This window comes from Tarenaya hassleriana, unplaced genomic scaffold (genome assembly GCF_000463585.1).
Source record: "Tarenaya hassleriana unplaced genomic scaffold, ASM46358v1 Cleome6, whole genome shotgun sequence".
Lineage (NCBI taxonomy): Eukaryota > Viridiplantae > Streptophyta > Magnoliopsida > Brassicales > Cleomaceae > Tarenaya > Tarenaya hassleriana.
The window spans coordinates 3,945,991-3,966,760 of NW_010968505.1; the positions used below are offsets into that span (position 1 = coordinate 3,945,991).

Below are 20,770 nucleotides of genomic sequence, written 5' to 3' on the forward strand. Positions count from 1 at the left end.
CGCTGACTCCGGAGTTCCTGCAAATACGTGCGGCAGATCCGTCGGTGGCTCGCGGTGGCTATCGCCCGAATCCGCCCTTTGCGCCAACTTCGAGCTGCTCTTGCCGTTGTTGTTGTTGTTATTGTTGCCCATGGATATCAGCAATGCATCTGTTTTGATCACGATTCAAGAATGCAATTCTTGAAATGAGTTGAAAATACACAATATATAGGAAGATATATATGTGTGTGTGTATATACAGATGTATATATTATAATTGAAAACTATGTATCATAATCAGAAGAAGTACCGTGATGCGGAGGGAAATCAGAAGTGAATTTGGACGGCACACCCATTTTCTCGGAATGAAACTTCAAGGCTTCAACGACTCTTGCCGGTATTATCACTCTCGGACACCCTGTAATTAACATTAAAAGAAGAGAGAGAAAAAACATTACAACCTCCAAACTCTTATCTAAACATTAAAGTACAATCCTTTATCAAAAAAAAAAAAATCATTAAAACATTTTGGTTGGAACATCATTTCATTACGACGCCAATATAAACAGTTCACATCAAATCAAACATATATATATATATATAAGGATCTCGGGTAGTTTATGACGTCAGCCCTACTACACATACACACATATATATATATATATACCCAGTTTAATATATGATCATAGTATCTAAGAAAGATGTATCCCTTCTAGATTATGAATCTATTAAAGTATCCCCGAGTATAGATCTCATATAAGCTCTCTGGCATATGTATATATATATATAAGAAAATTACTTGGCACACTATTAAATCCCTTCCGTAAAAAACAAAGAAAGATGTACGTCATCTCTTAGACTCACAACAGTAGTGGTGACGCAGAAATGACGATAGGACGTCGATGTTATCTTAGAGAACATAATTTCCATTGATATATATATATATATATATATGTTATCATCAAGTGGGGTAGGGATATATACATATATATATATATATATATATATCAAGTGGAGCGTAGGGATTTATTTAAATACTAGATATTGTACAAGTCACCAGTCACCTGATTGGTTACTTGATTTGAAAGGGAAAAGAGAAATAGGGAGGGGGACCAAAGAGATAAAAGAGGGAAGATTCTAAGCAGCATATTTGTCAACCACACATTGAGCAAAAAAAAATCTTGAACAGTGGAATCGATAGGGATTATTATGTCTTTGAAAAGGAATCTTTTCATGTTGAATCTGGAACCTACCTTCGATTAGATTCCACTCAGTAAAACAATCTAAGATTAGATTCACATGCCCTATGTGTTAACCAATATCAGTTGGATTAAACATATACATATTTTTATAATATATATATATATATATACATATCGAATTAAGAATATATACATATAAAATTTGTATGTATAAATAACTTTTTAACCTAAATGATACCGCAGTCTAATCATATGATAATATTATTTAGATTTATCGCGCGCGCGTGTGTATATATATATACCCCCGTATCTAGAACAATAATTTCATGGCATCTGTAAACTATGTCTTACACATTTGGAGCTTATGATCTCGTTACAAACTTACACGTGTGTATTATAATTCTCGCTTTCAGAAAGAACATACTGGAATCTCCAAATATTATAATTAAAGAGAACACGTCATGGTGGTTTATTTAATATGTCAATTTTCTGCCTTTTTGGCTACCAAAATAATCCAGGAATTTAAAAAAAATAATCTATGACTAATAAATGCGAGGAAACTCAACAAGGATTTACGAAAAGAGAACGTAACAAACCAAATAAAAATTAAAATATAATATAACTGTGTCGATACGATATGATTGTAGGCGCTAACCTGTTTTCTTGCGAGGCTCCGAACCAGTGTCACTGCCGGTGCCACGTGGCAAGAACACACCGGTTCCGCCCGACCCGGGTCTCGAACCCGACCCATCAAGGAACACCGCTTTCAAACCCGACCCGTTTCGCTGGTAGTTCCCGACGTATCCGGTGCTCTTCGTTGCCCTCCCTCTGTTCCCGTAAAGGGCGTCGTTTCTGTTCTGTTGTTCTCGCTTCTTCTTCTTCTTCTCCCTCTCTTCTTTGATCTTGCGAAACTGCAGAATCATTGACAAGGAAATGGATTCAACGGCTGAGATGAGATTATACCCACGGCATGGATAGATCTCGACCGTTCGAGGAGAGATCTCACGTTTGATTGAGCCGATCTGATCTGTTCGTCGATTAGGGCTTGTTTCGATGGGTAAGGAATCACAAATGGATTCATCTCGTCCTTTGCCTTCATCTTCTCGAACTTCTCCGCCGCCTGCGTTAACGGCGGCGACGGTTCTCGCGACGGGCCTGCCGGAGCAAAAGCCGAACGGCGACCATAGCGTTGATTGTGGCGAACCAGAGCCTCCCCATGACTGATCGAAACGTTTCAAATAACAGAAAAACGAAAGGAAATCAGTGGTTTTAACGCGAACCCATGTTCTCAGAATCGAAAAGGATATGGAGTTTGTGGAGATTTGATCTGTGGGAAACCAAAGTTGGCACCTTTTCGTGTTTATCTTCGTCCTGAAGCATGTAGTTGGCCATCTGGCGAGTCAACTCGGCAACGTACTCGTCGTCGTCCTTCTTCTCCGTCCGGTATGACCCGGAAGGGGAACCGGGTTCGGATCCGTAGTTGTTCCAGCCAGTGGCTGAAGAACCAACAGAGAGAGAGAGGGAATCTGTGTCCAGTTCATCAGCCTCCATTTGTCGGTGAAAGAAAAGAAAGAGGTCTCGGGTCTCTCACTGGCTTTAAACCTGTACTGTTTTTGTTCCCTATGTCGGCAACTACTTATAATGGTTTTCAGGGTTCCATGTGTATGTATATATGTGGGGTTACTACGAAAGATATGTGTAGAGACAAAGCGATAGAAGGAAGAGAGAGATATAGAAACAGAGCAAACCAGACACACAAGAAGCGACAGGACCAAGCTCACAGAGAGAGAGAGAGAGAGAGAGAGAGAGAGAGAGAACACGGTTGAGTTAGAGATGAATCAGATGGCAAGAGATTGAAGAAAGGAGCGTTTAGATATAAGAGAGAGAGAGAGAGAGAGAGAGAGAGAGAGAGAGAGAGAGAGAGAGGTTTGAGCAGTCTAAATGGACAGCTAATACAGTTTATACGTTACAAAAGAAATCACCTGCCAACTGTTGCGAAGATGGTCTACCTTCTTCAACTCCAGCCCCCCTCTCCTCCTTTTATTATTATATTATTTTTTATTCTTTACAATTTTTTATTTCCTTTTTCAAAGAAATCAAATCAACTACCTTAACAACCGCCTCTCTTTCTACATTTAATTTTTCTACCACTCAGTATTAGACTTGTTAGCTATAATATCCAAATGCTATAACAGTAATTCCTTATCCATATATATATATATACATACATATATATAATTCTCACATGATTTTGATTATCAAATCAATTATGTCAACTTATCTTTTTCAGTTGTGGAGATGTTTTCGTTATTCTTCAAACAAAAGATTTCTAGATTTCCTTAGATTTACAAACTAAACTTTTCTCTGTTACAAAAGAACTCCAAATTTCCATCTGTTATATATATATATATATATAATAAATTGTTGGCGATGTTGTTCACGTTTTTAAAAAAACGAAGTTTCATTTCGAAGCTAGAAATCCGTACCCAACCAATCTTTAGGTGACATATATCCCCAAACCTTTCTATAAAAAAAAATTGAAATTTAGTAGGTAAGAAATCTGATTTCTGTAATCAATAAATTAAAATAATTATATATTTCATATAAAGATTGATAATTCCATGGTTTTTCTTTGTCAGTTTAACCATAATTTTCCAATTTTAGTTATATGGAGATCACGTCTATCTATCTATCTATCTATATATATATATAGATGCAAGAAATATAAATTAAAAAAACTTAAATTTAGCCAGACAGAAGTGGACAAATGCGGCGCTACACATATTAAACAAATATAAATTCTTTTTGTTCATATTAACATATATGATTGCTCGTTAATCAACATCACGCATACGCTTTCCACAGTATTTCCTATAACAAATAAAATGTGTGCGTTTGTGCGTGTGTATATACACACACACATACGTATAACAAATGCAGTGCTATACATATGAAACAAATTAATATACTTTTGTGTGTGTGTATATATATATATATGAGATCGCGATGAATGTGGAATAGGGAGACATAGATATAATATAATGTTTGGAGCATCAAACTGACTCCATGATTTGGTGGATTAGAAAGACGTGCCAAGTTGTTTTATTTAATAAGAAAATGTTGGATTTGAAGTATGATGCATAATTTGTTTTAAATACAATGTTAGAATATAGGGCCAACTGCTGTGCCCACCACCACCACCACCTTTTCCGTGGATTTTTAACATTACGTGAAGTCCATTTCTTTTGACATGTAACCAAAGTATACACATTAATTTCTTCTATATATCTACTATGGTACTTTGATTTCAAATTGCAAGTAACTAAACTTATCTTTATATTTTTCTTTTTGCAAATATGCCGATGAGTTGATGAATCTAACATATAAAATAATTCCCAAGAGGAAATATTTCTGCAAAAACATATGATCAAGTGAAAATAGATATCCAACCGGTGAAATGAGGACGCAAAACGTCTGTTCTCCGAGTTCGAACCCCAAGTTGGGGAGAAAGCGTATAATTCAAATCACATGGCTGGTTTCCGATCCCGGGATTAGTTTGGGCCTCGGCCCAATAAATCCGGTTACCAAAAAAAAAGGTGAAAATATATAGATGATTCATTTTGACGTCCGTTTCCACCCGGATTTTTCGGTTTTTTAAAAGATTTACTTGGGTCAAAATGGCCGGTGAATTTTGTGATTATAAAAAAACTAAGGAATTAAATATATAGATGATAATAATAATATTTAAAATTTTAAAAATAATAAAATCATAAGTTAAAAAAGACTATTTTTTTGCGGCTTCCGAGTCAACTCATTACTCGTCGAGTTGGCTCAGTAGAAAGCATTCTATTCAGCAGCAGGTTTCTCATCCTGCTCAAGCCAATGTCTCCAGAGATTAGAATGTGTGGCATATAACAAAACCCTAATTTCTTTCAAACCACAAGATTAGGTCACTAGACAGAAACGAACTTTGAAAATTTCAAATCAAAAGAGCACGTGATAACGATAAAATAAAACAAGCTTATTTCCAAGAGTGATATAAGAAGACGTCATGCATGTGAAGAAGTTAACCAGATTCTAATTTGGTGGCGCCCTTCGCATAGATAACGATGGGGCTTCTCACCGTATGCGTACCGTCCGACCAGACCAGAGTTGCAGACATGGGTTCCAATGGCTTAAGGGCTTTGCCTGAAACCGTCACTGTAAAAGACTTCTTCTCGTACATTGACTTCATAGACAGAGCATCCGGTTCGACCTTGACATCGATCTTGGAAGAGCCCGCTCCTTCGACAACATTCGCTTTGTACGTTGAGTTCGCCATACCCACGTTTGTGACAGTTCTTACGAATGTCAAGTTGAACTCCGTCTGCGACGAAACCGCAGCTGCCATGGAAGGGTAGTTGAGGTTTCTGGGCAATGTGTCAGCCTGTTCTTTGGTGCAAGTGCTGTTGTCTCCAGAGATGAGTCTGAGCGACGTCGTTGTGAAGTTCAATGCGCATAGAAGCGCTATGTGGTCGGCTTTAGTGGATTCGTAAACGAGTCCCGGGTCAGCAGCTGCTGTTGGTTTCAAATGGCCGGATCCAAAGGCGAACACAGATTCCGCGTCTTCGGTAGCGTTCATTGGCCAAGCTGCAAGATCAACAAACGCATGAACTTGATTAGGGCTCCTTCTAAAAACAAACATTGAATGAATCGATAGGAATTGAGTTTTGCTCGATGTTCTACCGGTTGTCATGATGGAGGATTTGATCATGGATGGAGACCAGTCAGGGTGAAATGTTTTCAGATACGCTGCTGCACCTGCAACATGCGGACAAGACATGGATGTTCCGGAAAGAACAACATACTCCGCACGTCTGTTGTCGTGTGCAGCATCCCCTGACGGAGAAGCGTCGAGCGAGTAAGCAGCCAAGATTTCAATTCCCGGTGCTGTCACGTCCGGCTGCAGTTCCATATATAAACAAACCTCTCTCAAAGCGACAAACAAAATGGAACAACGAAGAAAGATGAAGCAAATCAGCTACATACATACATACATACATACATACATACATACATACATACATACATACATACATACATACATACATACATACATACATACATACATACATACATACATACATTCATACCTTCAAGATATCCGGAATGATAGTGTTCGGACCACGAGATGAAAACGAAGCCACGACCGGAGCTGTCTCGTTCATACTCGTGTCACTTTTCAGGATAGAAACTTTCGGATCTCTGTAGGCTCAAAATTTGGAACCAAGGTTTATGTGCTTATAAGAAATTGAAAATAGACGATTCAGAGAGAAAATAAATGGACATACTCTGTGGAGGTCACGTAAGAGACGACAGTTTCATATTGGTCTTCGGACAAGGCAGCGACGGGAGAAGAGAATACATTGGAGACATCTGATCTGTCATTCTTCACAATGGTTCCGACAGCTCCGGCCCATTCAGCCTCGTGGCTGCCAAGTGGAGTATCACACAACACAATCTTTCCCTTAACCAGTTTCTTGTCCAGACATCCCGACGAGCAAATCCTGAAATTTTCAACGCAGAGCAATTTGGTTGTTGCAGACAAGAACATGGCACAATGTTTCTTGGATCAGAAGTTACCTGGCAGACCCTTCGTCGCACCTACTTGAAGCAGATTTTCCGTACACCAGATCGTACTTTCCTCCCTTCAGATCATACGAATTCACTGATCTTCCCTGTTTCAGACAAAAGGTTGAGGATCAGGAGGAAGAACAAACACAAAAACAATGATTCGAAACGAGGGAACAACAGATTTCTTGACTCTTACGACAACTATCTTTTCATTTCCAAGAACAACTTTGGTGAAAAACGCACGATTAGTGTTACTCGCGGATACAGAGAGAATCCATGGCGCGACACTGGAGACTGTACTCGTTGAAGGACCGTTGTTCCCGGCCGAATTCACAGTCAGAATCCCTTTAGCCATTGCGTGGAATGCTCCGATCGCTATAGGATCTTGCTCAAACCTTGCCGCTAAATCTGCTCCCGCGGAGATGGTGATGACATCGACGCCGTCGGCGATTGCGTCGTCAAACGCTGAAAGCAACCGGTCAGAGAAGCAACCGCCCGGATCGCAGACTTTGTAGGCCGCGATTCTTGCAGCAGGAACGCCCCCTCTCGCGGTTCCGAGGCCGAGACCGTAGAAACTGGCGTCCTTAACGCTGTTTCCAGCGGCAGTCGATGATGTGTGAGTGCCGTGACCAATGTGGTCCCTCGCTGACTGCGGTGTTCCAATGATTCCGCCATTACGGGTGTAGTATCGGGCTCCGATGATCTTGCTGTTGACGCGCATAGCAAAGGAAAATCAACTCAAGAACTCATAAATTTCTCTTATGGGTTTTAATGTTTTGTATTGGTACCCAAAATTTCACAATAAAATATCCTGAACGTCAGGTTTTCAACTATTGGTAAACATGAATGACTAATTACACTCGAATAAGTACATCATCTCGAGCTTTATACAATATTGAGATGGATGTCTTATGAAGGGAGAAAAAAGAAACGAAGAGAGAGAGAGAGATTAGGGTTTTTATATATACTTGTTGCAGGTGAAGTTTTGGCCACCGTCGCACTCGCCTTTCCATTTCTTGGGAGGAGGGCCGAAGCCATTGTCGTCGAAACTGGCAGATTCAGGCCAGATTCCGCTGTCGATGACACCGACGATTATATCACTCTCGAGATTAGGAACGCGCTTCGTTTTGTTTTCTTTGAACCCCATGAAGTCCCATGATGCTGTCGTTTGGAGCTGCAGTTTCCTGCTTGGAAACACAGACACCACTCCTTCCATATCTACATCCATACATACATAAACATATATGCCCCATGAACATGCATTCAGAATAATGAACAATCATCATGCAACAGCAACGGTCGATATCAAGAAATTATGTTTTTGTAGTAAGCCATATTCTAAAGTGAAATATTATATATATATATACAATGTAGAATATCTATCACTCACTGGCCACTCTTTCTCTTTCGGAATCAGAGAGTGTAGCTGCAAACCCATTGAAACTCCTCCTGTAACTTCTCACCAAGCGATTCTCGATCGAACTTTAAAAGATTGAACGGAACTTATCAATGCAAGCAATGTGTGTATATATATATATATATATATACGCGTGATAGTGTCGTATAAAATCACAGAACATGGAACTCATCGACATATAGAGATCTGAAACCCCACCTCTCTCCAGTGACCTCTCGGAGGATATTAATGTGTTGGGAAGAAGGCATGTACCCCGCGTTCGATGGTACTGCGCCCATATACACTATATATACCTTCATCACCATCACCATCATCATTATCATCATCATCATGTCATGATTGAAAGGTAAGTGAGTGAAAACAAGATCACCATAAGCAAGAGTAAATGTATAAAATTACCTGTTTGTCTTCATCTTGGTGGGATGCAGAAACAGACACGACAAGAAGACATAACAAGAGGCAAGAGACAAGAACAGGCTTCGCCATTTCTATGGTTACAAGCAAAGGAACACTAAACGACACTTATAGGGAGAAAAACATGACCTCAACCGATGCCCTCCTGATATTCTTCCTAATCAGGAGGACAAGAAAGGAAATAAAAAAAAATCTTATATCCTAAATTACAATATTTAAACACATTTAGCATATAATCACAGAACAGTAATATAGTATCATTTCGTTACCAAAAAAAAAATGTAATATCATTTTATTATGAATGTGGAATGGAATCGAATCACATCACTAAATCGAAGCCTGCGTATAATTAACACATGGAAATGTGCTTTTTTCCCCATGAAAAAAAAGATATATGAAATATAATTAAATATTATCTTCTTAAAAAAACCCAAACACCAAATTTAAAAAAATCCTTAACCCAACTTGTTAAAAAACGAGTCGGCTCACGATTTGCATCCATGTGAGTTGGATTTCGAATTGCAACTAGACTTAGCTTATTATATTATATATATATATTTCTTTTGTAAATATGTAGATGGGTTGATGATATATAATATTGTTACGTCACCATGCAAGAATCAAAGATTAAAACATTACAAAAGATTTTGTGGGTCCAAGCTTTCTTCCCGTTCCAAACACCATAAATAGAGAGAAGATCCAATTCTAGCAATGCTTCATCTAACGGTATGGAGACCATCAGAAGAGAGGGGCGGCGAAAATAACAATGGGACTTCTCACTGTATGGGAGCCATCCGACCAGACCAGAGTTGCGGACGCTGGTTCCGATGCCAAGGGGGCTTCTCCTGAAACTGTCACTGTAAAAGACTTCTTCTCGTACACTGACTTCATAGACAGAACATCTGGTTCAACCTTGACATCGATCTTGGAAGAGCCCGCTCCTTTGACAACCTCCGCTTTGTACGTTGAGTTCGCCATACCGACGTTTGTGACAGTTCTTACAAATGTCACGTTGAACGCCCCCTGCGATGAAATTGCAGCTGCCATGGAGGGGTAGTTGAGGTTTCGGGGCAATGTGTCGGCCTGTTCTTTGGTGCAAGTGCTGTTGTCTCCAGAGATGAGTCTGAGCGACGTGGTTGTTAAGTTCAATGCGCATAGAAGCGCTATGTGATCGGCTTTCGTGGCTTCGTAAACGAGTCCCGGGTCAGTAGCTGCTATTGGATTCAAATGGCCAGATCCATAGGCGAACTCGGATCCCGCGGCGCCCTCAGTAGCGTTCATTGGCCAAGCTGCAAGATCAACAAGGCATAGGGTTACAATCTATATATGTATGGTTTATGCTGATTTGATTGAACAAACGATGAATGAATCTATACATATAGAGTTTTGCTCGATGTTCTGATCACTTTACCGGTTGTCATGATGGCGGATTTGATCATGGACGGAGACCAGTCAGGGTGAAACGTTTTCAGATACGCGGCTGCACCTGCGACATGCGGACAAGACATGGATGTTCCAGAAACAACAGAATACTTTGCACGTCTGGTGTCGCGTTCAGCCCCTGACGGAGAAACGTCGAGAGAGTAAGCAGCCAAGATTTCAACTCCCGGTGCTGTCACGTCCGGCTGTATATGCAGTTCCATAAGCGAAATCTCTCTCAGAACAACAAACAAAATGAAACAACAAGGAAATACGCGGAGACGAGCAAAACAGATACGTATGTATACACACATATATATATATATACCTTCAAGATATCCGGAATGAGAGTGTTTGGACCACGAGAAGAAAATGAAACCACGACTGGAGCTGTCTCCTTCATACTCACGTCACTTTTCAGGATAGATACTTTCGGATCTCTGTAGAAAGGTTCGGAATTTGGAAAAATGCTAAGATTAACGATTGAAACATAGACTATCCGAGAGAGAACGGACATACTTTGTGGAGATCACGTAAGAAACGGCTGTTTCATATTGGTCTTCGGACAAAGCAGCGGCAGGAAAAGAGTATACGGTGGAGAAATCTAATTTCGCGGTACCCTTCACAATGGTTCCGACAGCTCCGGCCCTTTCAGCCACGAGGATGTCGCTTGAAGAATTACACAGCACGATCTTTCCCTTCACCAGTTTCTCGTCCAAACATCCGGGCAAGCAATGCCTGAAATATTCAACGTTCATTAGCCACATTGCAGCAAAATGGCTTGTTTCAGACATGACACGATGTTTCTTGGAACCGAAGTTAATTACTGGGCAAACTCTTCGTCGCATGTACTTGAAGCAGATTTTCCGTACAGCAGATCATACTTTACTCCGTTTAGATCAAACGGATTCACCGATCTTCCCTGTTTTGTGGAAAAAAAGTCAGAGATCAAACGAAAGATGGAACACCAAAAAACAAATTTCTTGACACTTACAACGATTGTCTTGCCATCTCCAAGAACAACTTTGGTGAGAAAGGCACGATTAGTGTTACTTGCGGCCACAGAGAGAATCCAAGGCGCGGCACTCGAGACTGTGCCCGGTGAAGGACCGCTGTTTCCTGCCGAATTCACAGTCAGAATCCCTTTAGCCATTGCGTGGAATGCTCCGATCGCTATAGGGTCTTGCTCGAACGTTGTCGGCGGGCCTCCTATGGAGATGGTGATGACATCGACTCCGTCCGCGATTGCATCGTCAAACGCGGAAAGCAACTGGTCAGAGGAGCAGCTCGGATCGCAGACTTTGTAAGCCGCGATTCTTGCTGCAGGAACGGCCCCTCTCGCGGTTCCAAGGCCGAGGCCATAGAAACTCACGTCTTCAACACTGTTTCCGGCGGCCGTCGATGCTGTATGAGAGCCGTGACCAATGCGGTCCCTCGCTGACTCCGGAGTTCCTGCAAATACGTCACTACTGTTGTAGTACCGAGCCCCGATGATCTTGCTGCAAGAATTCACAAATTTATCTTAAGGGTTTTAATGTTTTAATCCACAGGACTAAGGAACGAACCCAAGATTTCATTGCGCGGAGAGTTAAAGAGTGACAGAGAGAGAGAGAGAGAGAGATTAGGGTTTATACTTGTTGCAAGAATTCACAAATTTCTCTTAAGGGTTTTAATATCGAGATGGATATCTTATGAAGGGAGAAAAAAAATCGAAAAGAGAGAGAGAGAGATTAGGGTTTCTACTTGTTGCAGGTGAAGTTTTTGCCTCCGTCACACTCGCCTTTCCATTTCTTTGGAGGAGGACCGAAGCCATTGTCGTCGAAACTGGCAGATTCAGGCCAGATTCCGCTGTCGATGACACCGACGATTATATCACTCTCGAGATTCGGAACACGCTTCGTTTTGTTCTCCTTGAACCCCATGAAGTCCCATGATGCCGTCGTTTGGAGCTGCAGTTTCCTGTTTGGAAACACAGACACCACTCCTTCCATATCTACATCCATACATACATAAACATATATGCCCCATGAACATACATTTCGAATAATGTACAATCATCATGCAACAGCTACGGTCAATATGAAGAAATTATGTTTTTGTCGTAAGCCATATATATTCTAAAGTGAAATATTATATATATATATACAATCATGTGCAATTTCTATCACTCACTGGCCACTCTTTCTCTTTCAGAATCAGAGAGTGTAGCTGCAAACCCATTGAAACTCCTCCTGTAACTTCTCACCAAGCGATTCTCGATCGAACTGTATTCATACAATTAATAAAAGATTGAACGGGATGTGTGTATATATACGTGTGTATGCGTGAGAGTGTCGTATAAAACCACAGAACATGGAAGCCATCATCATATATATATATATATATATATAGAACCTGAAAACCACACCTCTCTCCGGTGACCTCTTGAAGGATATTAATGTGTTGGGACGTAGTCATGTACTCCGCATTCGATGGAATCGCACCCATATACACGATATATACCTTCATCACCATCATCATCATCATCATCATCATGTCATGATTGAAAGGTAAGTGAACAAAAACAAGATCGTTACTTACAAACAAGAGTTCAGAATATAATCGAATTACCTGTTTGTCTTCATCTTGGTTGGATGCTGAAACAGACAAGAGAAGAAGACACAGCAAGAGGAAGGAGACAAGAACAGGCTTCGCCATTTTTATCGTTACAAATATTTTTCAAGGAACATTACACGACACTTATAGGGAGAAAAACAAGACATAAACCGAAGCCCTCTGCAGATTTTCTTCCTAATAAGGAAGGCAATAAAGGAAATAAATCTTTACCACAAATAATATGTCCTAAAAAAATATGATTTTTAAATACATTTAGCATATACATACCACATGAAAACGTGTTTTTTCCATGAAGAAAAAAGAAATGAAATACAATTACTTAAGATAAACCCAAACGTCATTTGGAATTTGAACTTGAATATATATAAATGAGAATTTATAGAAAAAATCCAAAAAAAAAAAAACATTAATTAAACCTTCCAATTTAAACAAAACAATCACTAAACTTTTTTTCCAAATAAATATTAAACTTTTTAAGTTTGCAAAAAACATACATCAATTTTTATAATTACAGATAATTTTTTTTGAATCACTTAAAAAGTTTAATATTTTTTAAAAAATAGGAGAGAATTTCATGTATTTTTATTAGATGGCTTAAAAAGTTTTATATTTTTTAAACTCATTTATAAAGTTTAATGTTTATTTAATAAAAAAAGTTTTGTGTTTTTTTTAAATTGAATTTTTTTTTGACAAAATTGGAAAATCATATTTTTTTTTGGATTTTCTCTATGTAGTAGGAATAATAATAAACAAAAATACGTACTAAAAGAGGGTTCGAACTATAAGTTAGAAAGCTTCACAATCCGTTCGTGAACTGTCTTGTGGTTCTGTTTTTTGAATGCATTAAAAAACACCTTAACCCAAATTGTTAAAAACGTGTCGGCTCACAATATCTACTTCAGTTGGATTTCGAATTGCGAGTAACTAAACCATAGCTTCTTTTAATTATATATATATATATTTCTTTTCTAAATATGCAGACGGGTTTATGATATGTAATATTGTTGTTATGTCACCATGAAAGGATCAATTATTAAACATTACAACAGATTTTGTGGGTCCAAGCTTTCTCCAGTTCCAAACATATCATGCAAGATAGAGAAGATGCAATTCTAGCAACGTGTCTTCTCACAGTATGCAGACCATTAGAAGAGACGAGCGGCGTAAATAACAATGGGACTTCTCACTGTATGGGAAACATCCGACCAGACCAGAGTTGCAGACACGGGTTCCGATCCCTCGGGTGATTCTCCTGAAACTGTCACTGTAAAAGACTTCTTCTCGTACACTGACTTCATAGACAGAACATCTGGTTCAACCTTGACATCGATCTTGGAAGAGACCGCTCCTTTGACAACCTCCGCTTTGTACGTTGAGTTCACCATACCGACATTTGTGACAGTTCTGACAAATGTCACGTTGAAGGCCTTCCGCGACGAAACTGCAGCTGCCATGGAAGGGTAGTTGAGGTTTCTGGGCAATGTATCGGCTTTTTCTTTTGTGCGGTGCAAGTGCTATTGTCTCCAGAGATGAGTCTAAGCGACGTTGTTGTGAAGTTCAATGCGCATAGAAGCGCTATGTGGTCGGCTTTAGTGGATTCGTAAACGAGTCCCGGGTGAAGAGCTGATAATGGATTCAAATGTCCAGCTCCAAAGCCGAATTCGGATCCCACTGCGCTGTCAGTAGAGTTCATTGGCCAAGCTGCAAGATCAACAATACATGAACTTAGGGTTACAATCTACATATCTGATTTATGCGGATTTGATTGAACAAACGATGAATGAATCTATACATATAGAGTTTTGCTCTGATGTTATAATTGCTTACTCGTTGTCATGATGGCGGATTTGATCATGGACGGAGACCAGTTAGGGTGAAACGTCTTCAGATACGCGGCTGCACCTGCAACATGCGGACAAGACATGGATGTTCCAGAAAGAACAGAATACTTTGCACGTCTGGTGTCGTGTTCAGCCGCTGACGGAGAAGCGTCGAGCGAGTAAGCAGCCAAGATTTCAACTCCCGGTGCTGTCAGGTCGGGCTGCGGTTCCATAAGCAAAACTCTCTCTCAGAACAACAAACAAAATGAAACAAAGACGATGAGATGAGCAAATCAGATACATATATATATATATACACCTTCAAGATATCCGGAATGATAGTGTTTGGACCACGAGAAGAAAACGAAGCCACTACTGGAGCTGTTTCCTTCATACTCGCGTCACTTTTCAGGATAGACACTTTCGGGTCTCTGTAGGTTCAAAATTTGGAACCAAGGTTTATGTGCTTATAAGAAATTGAAAATAGACGATTCAGAGAGAAAATAAATGGACATACTCTGTGGAGGTCACGTAAGAAACGACAGTTTCATATTGATCTTCGAACAAGGCAGCGACGGGAGAAGAGAATACAAAGGAGACATCTGATTTCGCGGTTTTCACAATGGTTCCGACAGCTCCGGCCATCTCAGCCTCGACGATGCCTCTTGAAGAATCACACAACACAATCTTTCCATTCACCAGTTCACTGTCCAAACATCCCGATGAGCAAAACCTGACATTTCAAAGTTCGTTGACCGGTGAGCAATCAATGAGTTTGTTTTAGACATTACACGATGTTTCTTGGAACAGAAATTACCTGGCAGAATCTTCGTCACATATACGTGAAGCAGATTTTCCGTACACCAGATCATACCTTTTTCCCTTTAGATCAAACGAATTCACTGATCTTCCCTGTTTCAGACAAAGAGTCGAGAAAAAAATCAGCAATCAAACGGAGGAACAGAAACAAGAAAAACAGATTTCTTGATACTTACGACAATTGTCTTGCCATCTCCAAGGATAACTTTGGTAAAAAACGCACGATTAGAATTACTCGCGGCCACAGAGAGAATCCATGGCGCGACACTCGAGGTTGTGCCCGGTGATGGACCGCTGTTCCCAGCTGAATTCACAGTCAGAATCCCTTTAGCCATTGCGTGGAAAGCTCCGATCGCTAAAGTATCCTGCTCTAACCTTGCCGGGGTATCTCCTCCAATGGAGATGGTAATGATATCAACCCCGTCGGCGATTGCGTCATCAAACGCTGAAAGCAACCCGTCAGAGGAGCAACCACCCGGATCGCAGACTTTGTAAGCCGCGATTCTTGCTGCAGGAACGCCCCCTCTCGCGGTTCCGAGGCCGAGGCCATAGAAACTCGCGTCTTCAACGCTGTTTCCAGCAGCCGTGGATGCTGTATGAGAGCCGTGACCAATGTGGTCCCTCGCTGACTCCGGAGTTCCTGAAAATCCGCCACTACTGGTGTAGTACCGAGCCCCAATGATCTTGCTGCAAGAATTCACAAATTTCTCGTAAGGGTTTTAATGTTTTGTATAGGTTAATCCACAGGACCAAGGAACGAACCCAAGATTTCATTGCGTGGAGAGTGAGTGAGAGATATTAGGGTTTATACTTGTTGCAGGTGAAGTTTTTGCCTCCGGCGCATTCACCTTTCCATTTCGAAGGCGCAGGACCAAAGCCATTGTCGTCAAAACTGGCAGATTCAGGCCAGATTCCACTGTCGATGACACCGACGATTATATCACTCTCGAGATTAGGAACACGCTTCGTTTTGTTTTCTTTGAACCCCATGAAGTCCCATGATGCTGTCGTTTGGAGCTGCAGTTTCCTGCTTGGAAACACAGACACCACTCCTTCCATATCTACATCCATACATACATACAAATATATGCCCCATGAACATGCATTCAAAATAATGTACAATCATCATGTAACGGTCGATATGAAGAAATTATGTTTTTGTCGAAAGCCATTGTCGAAAGCCAATGTGGAATATCTATCACTCACTGGCCACTCTTTCTCTTTCAGAATCAGAGAGTGTAGCTGCAAACCCATTGAAACTCCTCCTGTAACTTCTCACCAAGCGATTCTCGATCGAACTGTATTCATACAATTAATAAAAGATTGAACGGGATGTGTGTATATATACGTGTGTATGCGTGAGAGTGTCGTATAAAACCACAGAACATGGAAGCCATCATCATATATATATATATATATATATATATAGAACCTGAAAACCACACCTCTCTCCGGTGACCTCTTGAAGGATATTAATGTGTTGGGACGTAGGCATGTACTCCGCATTCGATGGAATCGCACCCATATACACGATATATACCTTCATCACCATCATCATCATCATCATGTCATGATTGAAAGGTAAGTGAACAAAAACAAGATCACCATAAGCAAGAGTGTATATATATGTATAATGAAATTACCTGTCTGTCTTCATCTTGGTGGGATGCAGAAACAGACAAGACAAGAAGACATAACAAGAGGCAATAGACAAGAACAGGCTTCGCCATTTTTACGGTTACAAATATTTTTAAAGAAACATTAAACGATACTTATAGGGAGAGAAACATGACCTAAACCGAAGCATCTTCTTCCTAATCAAGAAGACAAGAAATGAAATAAAAAAAAAATCTTTAACATAAGTAATATATCCTAAAATACAATCTCTAAACACATTTTGCATACATAAATATATATGATTCCCCAGAACAATAATATATGCAACACTTTTTGGGAATGTTGAATGAAATCACATCCGTAAACGGACGCCTATATGGAAATATGTTTTTATTGACCATTCAGGAAGATATGGAAATGTTATTATAGCTGCTTAATCAACTCTCCCTATAGTATCCATCAAATGAAGACACGAAATCAATTTTATAATCATATTGTATCTGCCATCTGGCTCCTTTTAAAGGTGAATCACAATGTTATCACGAAAATTAACAATACCTTATTTTCGACGTCTAATTGCCATTATATATGATCCTAATTTGATCGCAAATTCATAAAATTATTTTCAAAAACTAAGCAAAAATTCTATGTAGATCAAATTGCCATAAAGGCTCGAACAAGTAGATAAAACTTGTTTCTTTATTTAAATACCTTAACTACTTGGATATCTTTTTATATAAATATATAAAAGACCAACCCAGATCGTATCCCCGTCAAGTGGGGGTTGGGGAAGGAAATATATCAGACCACCTTACCCCTACATTTTAATGTAGAAAGATGGATTCAAATCCGTAACCTCAGACCCCACGGTAAATGGTTTTAACGTTGAGCCAAATCGACCCTTCTTTATAAATATATAGATTTCCAAAATATTATTTGGGATTCTAATGAAGTAAAAGTAATGGGAATCCTAATCTCGAATTCTCATTAATATTTTAATTTTTTAAATTTTTTTAAATTTTAAGTAAATTGTTTTAATTAGTTGATGTATTTAATATTTATAAAGGAAAAAATAAATATATTTATTTGGAAGTGTTGTTTTTACAATATTTAGCTTGTTGTCTTTGGCCTACACATTTACAGCAAAATCTAATCCTTGATGGCATTTCTATTTAAGACTCTTGTTAGATATTCATTATCCTGTGTCAACGGACTCAACTCGCAAGTTGGTTCATTATCGACTCGTATTTTAGTAAATCGAGCCAACATTTTTCAAGGCTCGTTTCAAAACAAACCTAACGAACCAATTCGCCACAGCTCACAAGCTTGACAAACCACGGACTGACTCGCAAATTGAGATGTTTTTTTTTTTAAATATTTATATTATTTATATTTTTATTTATATTTTTTATATAATTTATAAAAAAATTAATACTTAATTTAATTATTGATTATATATGTATAATTTTTTTATATACTTAAGTTTGATATTTTTATATTTAAATTTCATATTACAATATCATTTTATTTGATATTTTTGATAATATAAATAAAAATATATTTGTTTTTAACTCGCAAACCAGCTTGTTTAGCTCGGAAAATTGGCGAACCGAGTTGCCAAGTTTTTTCTGGCTTTTTTTTCTTATTGATTATATATGTATAATTTTTTTATATACTTAAGTTTGATATTTTTATATTTAAATTTCATATTACAATATCATTTTATTTGATATTTTTGATAATATAAATAAAAATATATTTGTTTTTAACTCGCAAACCAGCTTGTTTAGCTCGGAAAATTGGCGAACCGAGTTGCCAAGTTTTTTCTGGCTTGTTTAGCTGAACTCAAAACGAGCTGGCTCGTCTCGAGCTTGGCTCGTTTGACACCCCTAATCCTATTAAATGAGGCCAATGCTGCAATGTAAACATGTGTAACCATGATATTAGACAAATACGAGACGAAGATTTTAAACCCAATAATCTACAAACTCAATTAAAATGGTATATAAATAAATAAAAAAACTATAAACATGCGCTCTATATAACTTACAAATATCAAATGTTAAACCTTGATATATAGGTAAGAAAACAGAAAGCATTATGAATATAAAGAGATGGTCAATGGCAAAAGAACAGTAACCCTAATACACACAATTTGAGCCTGAAGCAGGTTTCTTTACATAGCAACATGAGTCTAACAAGCTCCATGGATTACATTCAAAAGTCCAAGCTAAAGAAACTATGTCATCACCCAGAGAGAAAAAAAACTAAGGGCCTTACCTTCGATATCTTCAAGTATGGAGATAGTTAGCCGCCATCATCAGCTCCAGAGTTAATTCAGGTTCGATGTGGAACTCGGAAACTTTGCCTCTGCGAAAGAGGAACACTTATGATAAAATAGTCATGAAGGATTATAAAAAAAGGTTGTACAGAGACAGAAGGGGATGAACAGAACAGAAGGATTCAATCTTTGTTTTCACCCAAACACCAGGTAATATAACCCAATCAGTATATTGGTCAGGATGAATTAGTAGAGTCCAAAAGAGGGACAATGCAAGCTGTGAAACCAAGTAACTGAGAAATAAATTGACTCTTGTCCAATATGACATAAAAGATGATACCCACTTTTGGATGAGGCAGAGGATACTGAACATTTGAAGTTGAATACCGATGAACATGATGCTCATGAAAAGCAGTACTAACGTATGCAAGAGAGAAAGCGCTAGCAAGAAATATTAAACAGGAACGGATCTCCTCGACTCAAGACCTTTAACAATGAAAATTCCTCTACCGATTTATCCTATAATAACAACACTTGGATAACTTCAGAAGATTATAAGTACTGAAACGAAACTAGGTTCTTCCCTGAGTCGAATAGATCAAAGAGAAGCAGCAATCACATGTTCTTGGAAATCAAAATGGAACCAGAAAGAGTATAGTCACAAGGAAATGGACCTGGAGTATTGAAGAGACCAATAGAAGTACTGGCATATCTTCTCAAGAATGGTGGTGCTTATATCAGGGAAAGTCACCACTCCAAGCTGTGACTCGGCGAAACCACCTGGCACCAAAACCAGACATCTTCATTTCCATGTCGTAATTTCTGCACAAAAGATCTCATTCTATGTACCGAACGACGTGAAGTTACAGGAACACATTTCGAATCAGTTTCTCGATCACCGCTAATCCTGAGAAGCCCAATAACGAAACCCTAAAGCTTTCGACTTGTTTCTTCCGTGAAATTGAGCAATTCATCCATCGCATCAAATTACAAGCTGAGTTCAATTTCTGGGTGAAATTACTTCATCTCGAGATAACATCTCATCCGACTGATCCCGGATCATAAATAGGAAAGATCAAGAAACCAGAGGCACGGATCAAGAAGAAAAGACCCTACAACCGCAAAAGAAGGAGAGAAAACCTGGAGAAGTAAGCATGTTACGAATGGTCTGAGAAACCATGGCGGCCTCTCTGTCAATGATGAACTCGAATCCCTCTGCGCTTATCAGTTTCACCGTTTCTTCCTTCTCCATCTTCGTCCTCCCTCTCGATCTCTCTCTCTCCCTCCCAAATTCAGTTTCGTGTGTTCCCCACTCGACCCAACTGTTAATAGGCCTCAATTGGACCCGGGTCAAGTTCGACCCGATATCAAATGGGCTTGAAGGCCCAATATGATTCATTCATAAAAAGAAATTATAAAAGATGAATTTACTATATGCTCTTAATTTTATTTTTATTTTGACAAATTCAATCGTTCTTGACGCCCACTTATAAACACGAAATTAGGTCTGTAATCAGTTTAACATATGCTCTGTAATATAGAATATCAAATTGTACAACCCCCCAACATGACT

General features: G+C 39.1%; 5 protein-coding genes across 8 annotated transcripts in view; all 5 read right to left on the bottom strand.

Moving 5' to 3' along the window:
- The window catches only part of LOC104799725, a 3,984-nt gene extending 862 nt beyond the window's left edge, over positions 1-3,122 (bottom strand). Inside the window, 6 exon segments of the mRNA XM_010522365.2 lie at positions 8-149; positions 290-397; positions 1,837-2,092; positions 2,188-2,350; positions 2,352-2,401; positions 2,532-3,122. Of these exon segments, the coding sequence (XP_010520667.1) occupies positions 8-149; positions 290-397; positions 1,837-2,092; positions 2,188-2,350; positions 2,352-2,401; positions 2,532-2,732 (920 nt within the window). The 5' untranslated portion in view covers positions 2,733-3,122.
- A 2,125-nt stretch (positions 3,123-5,247) lies between these two features.
- LOC104799726 (subtilisin-like protease SBT4.5) lies at positions 5,248-8,697 on the bottom strand. Its single transcript, XM_019200777.1, has 10 exons — positions 8,611-8,697; positions 8,410-8,504; positions 8,185-8,276; positions 7,763-8,012; positions 6,994-7,501; positions 6,804-6,898; positions 6,512-6,727; positions 6,314-6,425; positions 5,907-6,123; positions 5,248-5,810 (listed from the first exon to the last, which is right to left on the bottom strand). The coding sequence occupies exons 1-10, from the start codon at positions 8,695-8,697 to the stop codon at positions 5,248-5,250; spliced, it is 2,235 nt and encodes a 744-aa protein (XP_019056322.1).
- A 506-nt stretch (positions 8,698-9,203) lies between these two features.
- LOC104799419 (subtilisin-like protease SBT4.5) lies at positions 9,204-12,683 on the bottom strand. Its single transcript, XM_010521942.2, has 10 exons — positions 12,655-12,683; positions 12,452-12,546; positions 12,217-12,308; positions 11,788-12,037; positions 11,039-11,543; positions 10,872-10,966; positions 10,564-10,782; positions 10,373-10,484; positions 10,037-10,250; positions 9,204-9,914 (listed from the first exon to the last, which is right to left on the bottom strand). The coding sequence occupies exons 2-10, from the start codon at positions 12,529-12,531 to the stop codon at positions 9,364-9,366; spliced, it is 2,118 nt and encodes a 705-aa protein (XP_010520244.1). The 5' UTR covers positions 12,532-12,546; positions 12,655-12,683; the 3' UTR covers positions 9,204-9,363.
- Positions 12,684-13,652: 969 nt separating this feature from the next.
- On the bottom strand, positions 13,653-17,113 carry LOC104799421 (subtilisin-like protease SBT4.5). The gene is given in 11 exon segments (XM_019200809.1): positions 13,653-14,156; positions 14,159-14,361; positions 14,488-14,701; positions 14,800-14,911; positions 14,998-15,213; positions 15,298-15,392; positions 15,476-15,986; positions 16,111-16,360; positions 16,506-16,597; positions 16,745-16,839; positions 16,943-17,113. Coding segments are annotated over 11 exon segments (2,226 nt in total). The 5' UTR covers positions 17,030-17,113; the 3' UTR covers positions 13,653-13,805.
- LOC104799420 (transcription elongation factor B polypeptide 1-like) lies at positions 16,762-20,481 on the bottom strand. Of its 4 annotated transcripts, none has more exons than XM_010521946.1 (4): positions 20,338-20,481; positions 19,872-19,977; positions 19,197-19,286; positions 16,762-16,839 (listed from the first exon to the last, which is right to left on the bottom strand). In XM_010521946.1, exons 1-3 carry the CDS (start codon positions 20,447-20,449, stop codon positions 19,208-19,210), a joined length of 297 nt encoding a protein of 98 aa, XP_010520248.1. In that variant the 5' UTR covers positions 20,450-20,481; the 3' UTR covers positions 16,762-16,839; positions 19,197-19,207. The 4 variants fall into 4 exon arrangements, with proteins under 4 accessions (XP_010520248.1, XP_010520247.1, XP_010520246.1 ...); XM_010521945.1 differs by lacking the exon at positions 16,762-16,839 and adding an exon at positions 17,027-17,113; XM_010521944.1 differs by lacking the exon at positions 16,762-16,839 and adding an exon at positions 18,610-18,830.
- Positions 20,482-20,770: the final 289 nt, after the last annotated feature.

Excerpts from the sequence above, each read along its gene's own strand:
- LOC104799726 (XM_019200777.1), bottom strand. The coding sequence starts at position 8,697 with ATGGCGAAGCCTGTTCTTGTCTCTTGCCTCTTGTTATGTCTTCTTGTC. Across the intron at positions 8,277-8,409 it reads CGAGAGGTCACTGGAGAGAG|TTCGATCGAGAATCGCTTGG; the intron begins GTGGGGTTTCAG and ends AATCTTTTAAAG. Across the intron at positions 7,502-7,762 it reads CAAAACTTCACCTGCAACAA|CAAGATCATCGGAGCCCGAT; the intron begins GTATATATAAAA and ends GCGCGTCAACAG.
- LOC104799419 (XM_010521942.2), bottom strand. The coding sequence starts at position 12,531 with ATGGGTGCGATTCCATCGAATGCGGAGTACATGACTACGTCCCAACAC. Across the intron at positions 12,038-12,216 it reads TGAAAGAGAAAGAGTGGCCA|ATATGGAAGGAGTGGTGTCT; the intron begins GTGAGTGATAGA and ends GTATGGATGTAG. Across the intron at positions 11,544-11,787 it reads AAAAACTTCACCTGCAACAA|CAAGATCATCGGGGCTCGGT; the intron begins GTAGAAACCCTA and ends GAATTCTTGCAG.
- LOC104799420 (XM_010521946.1), bottom strand. The coding sequence starts at position 20,449 with ATGGAGAAGGAAGAAACGGTGAAACTGATAAGCGCAGAGGGATTCGAG. Across the intron at positions 19,978-20,337 it reads TAACATGCTTACTTCTCCAG|GTGGTTTCGCCGAGTCACAG; the intron begins GTTTTCTCTCCT and ends TTTTGGTGCCAG. Across the intron at positions 19,287-19,871 it reads TGGTCTCTTCAATACTCCAG|AGGCAAAGTTTCCGAGTTCC; the intron begins GTCCATTTCCTT and ends CCTCTTTCGCAG.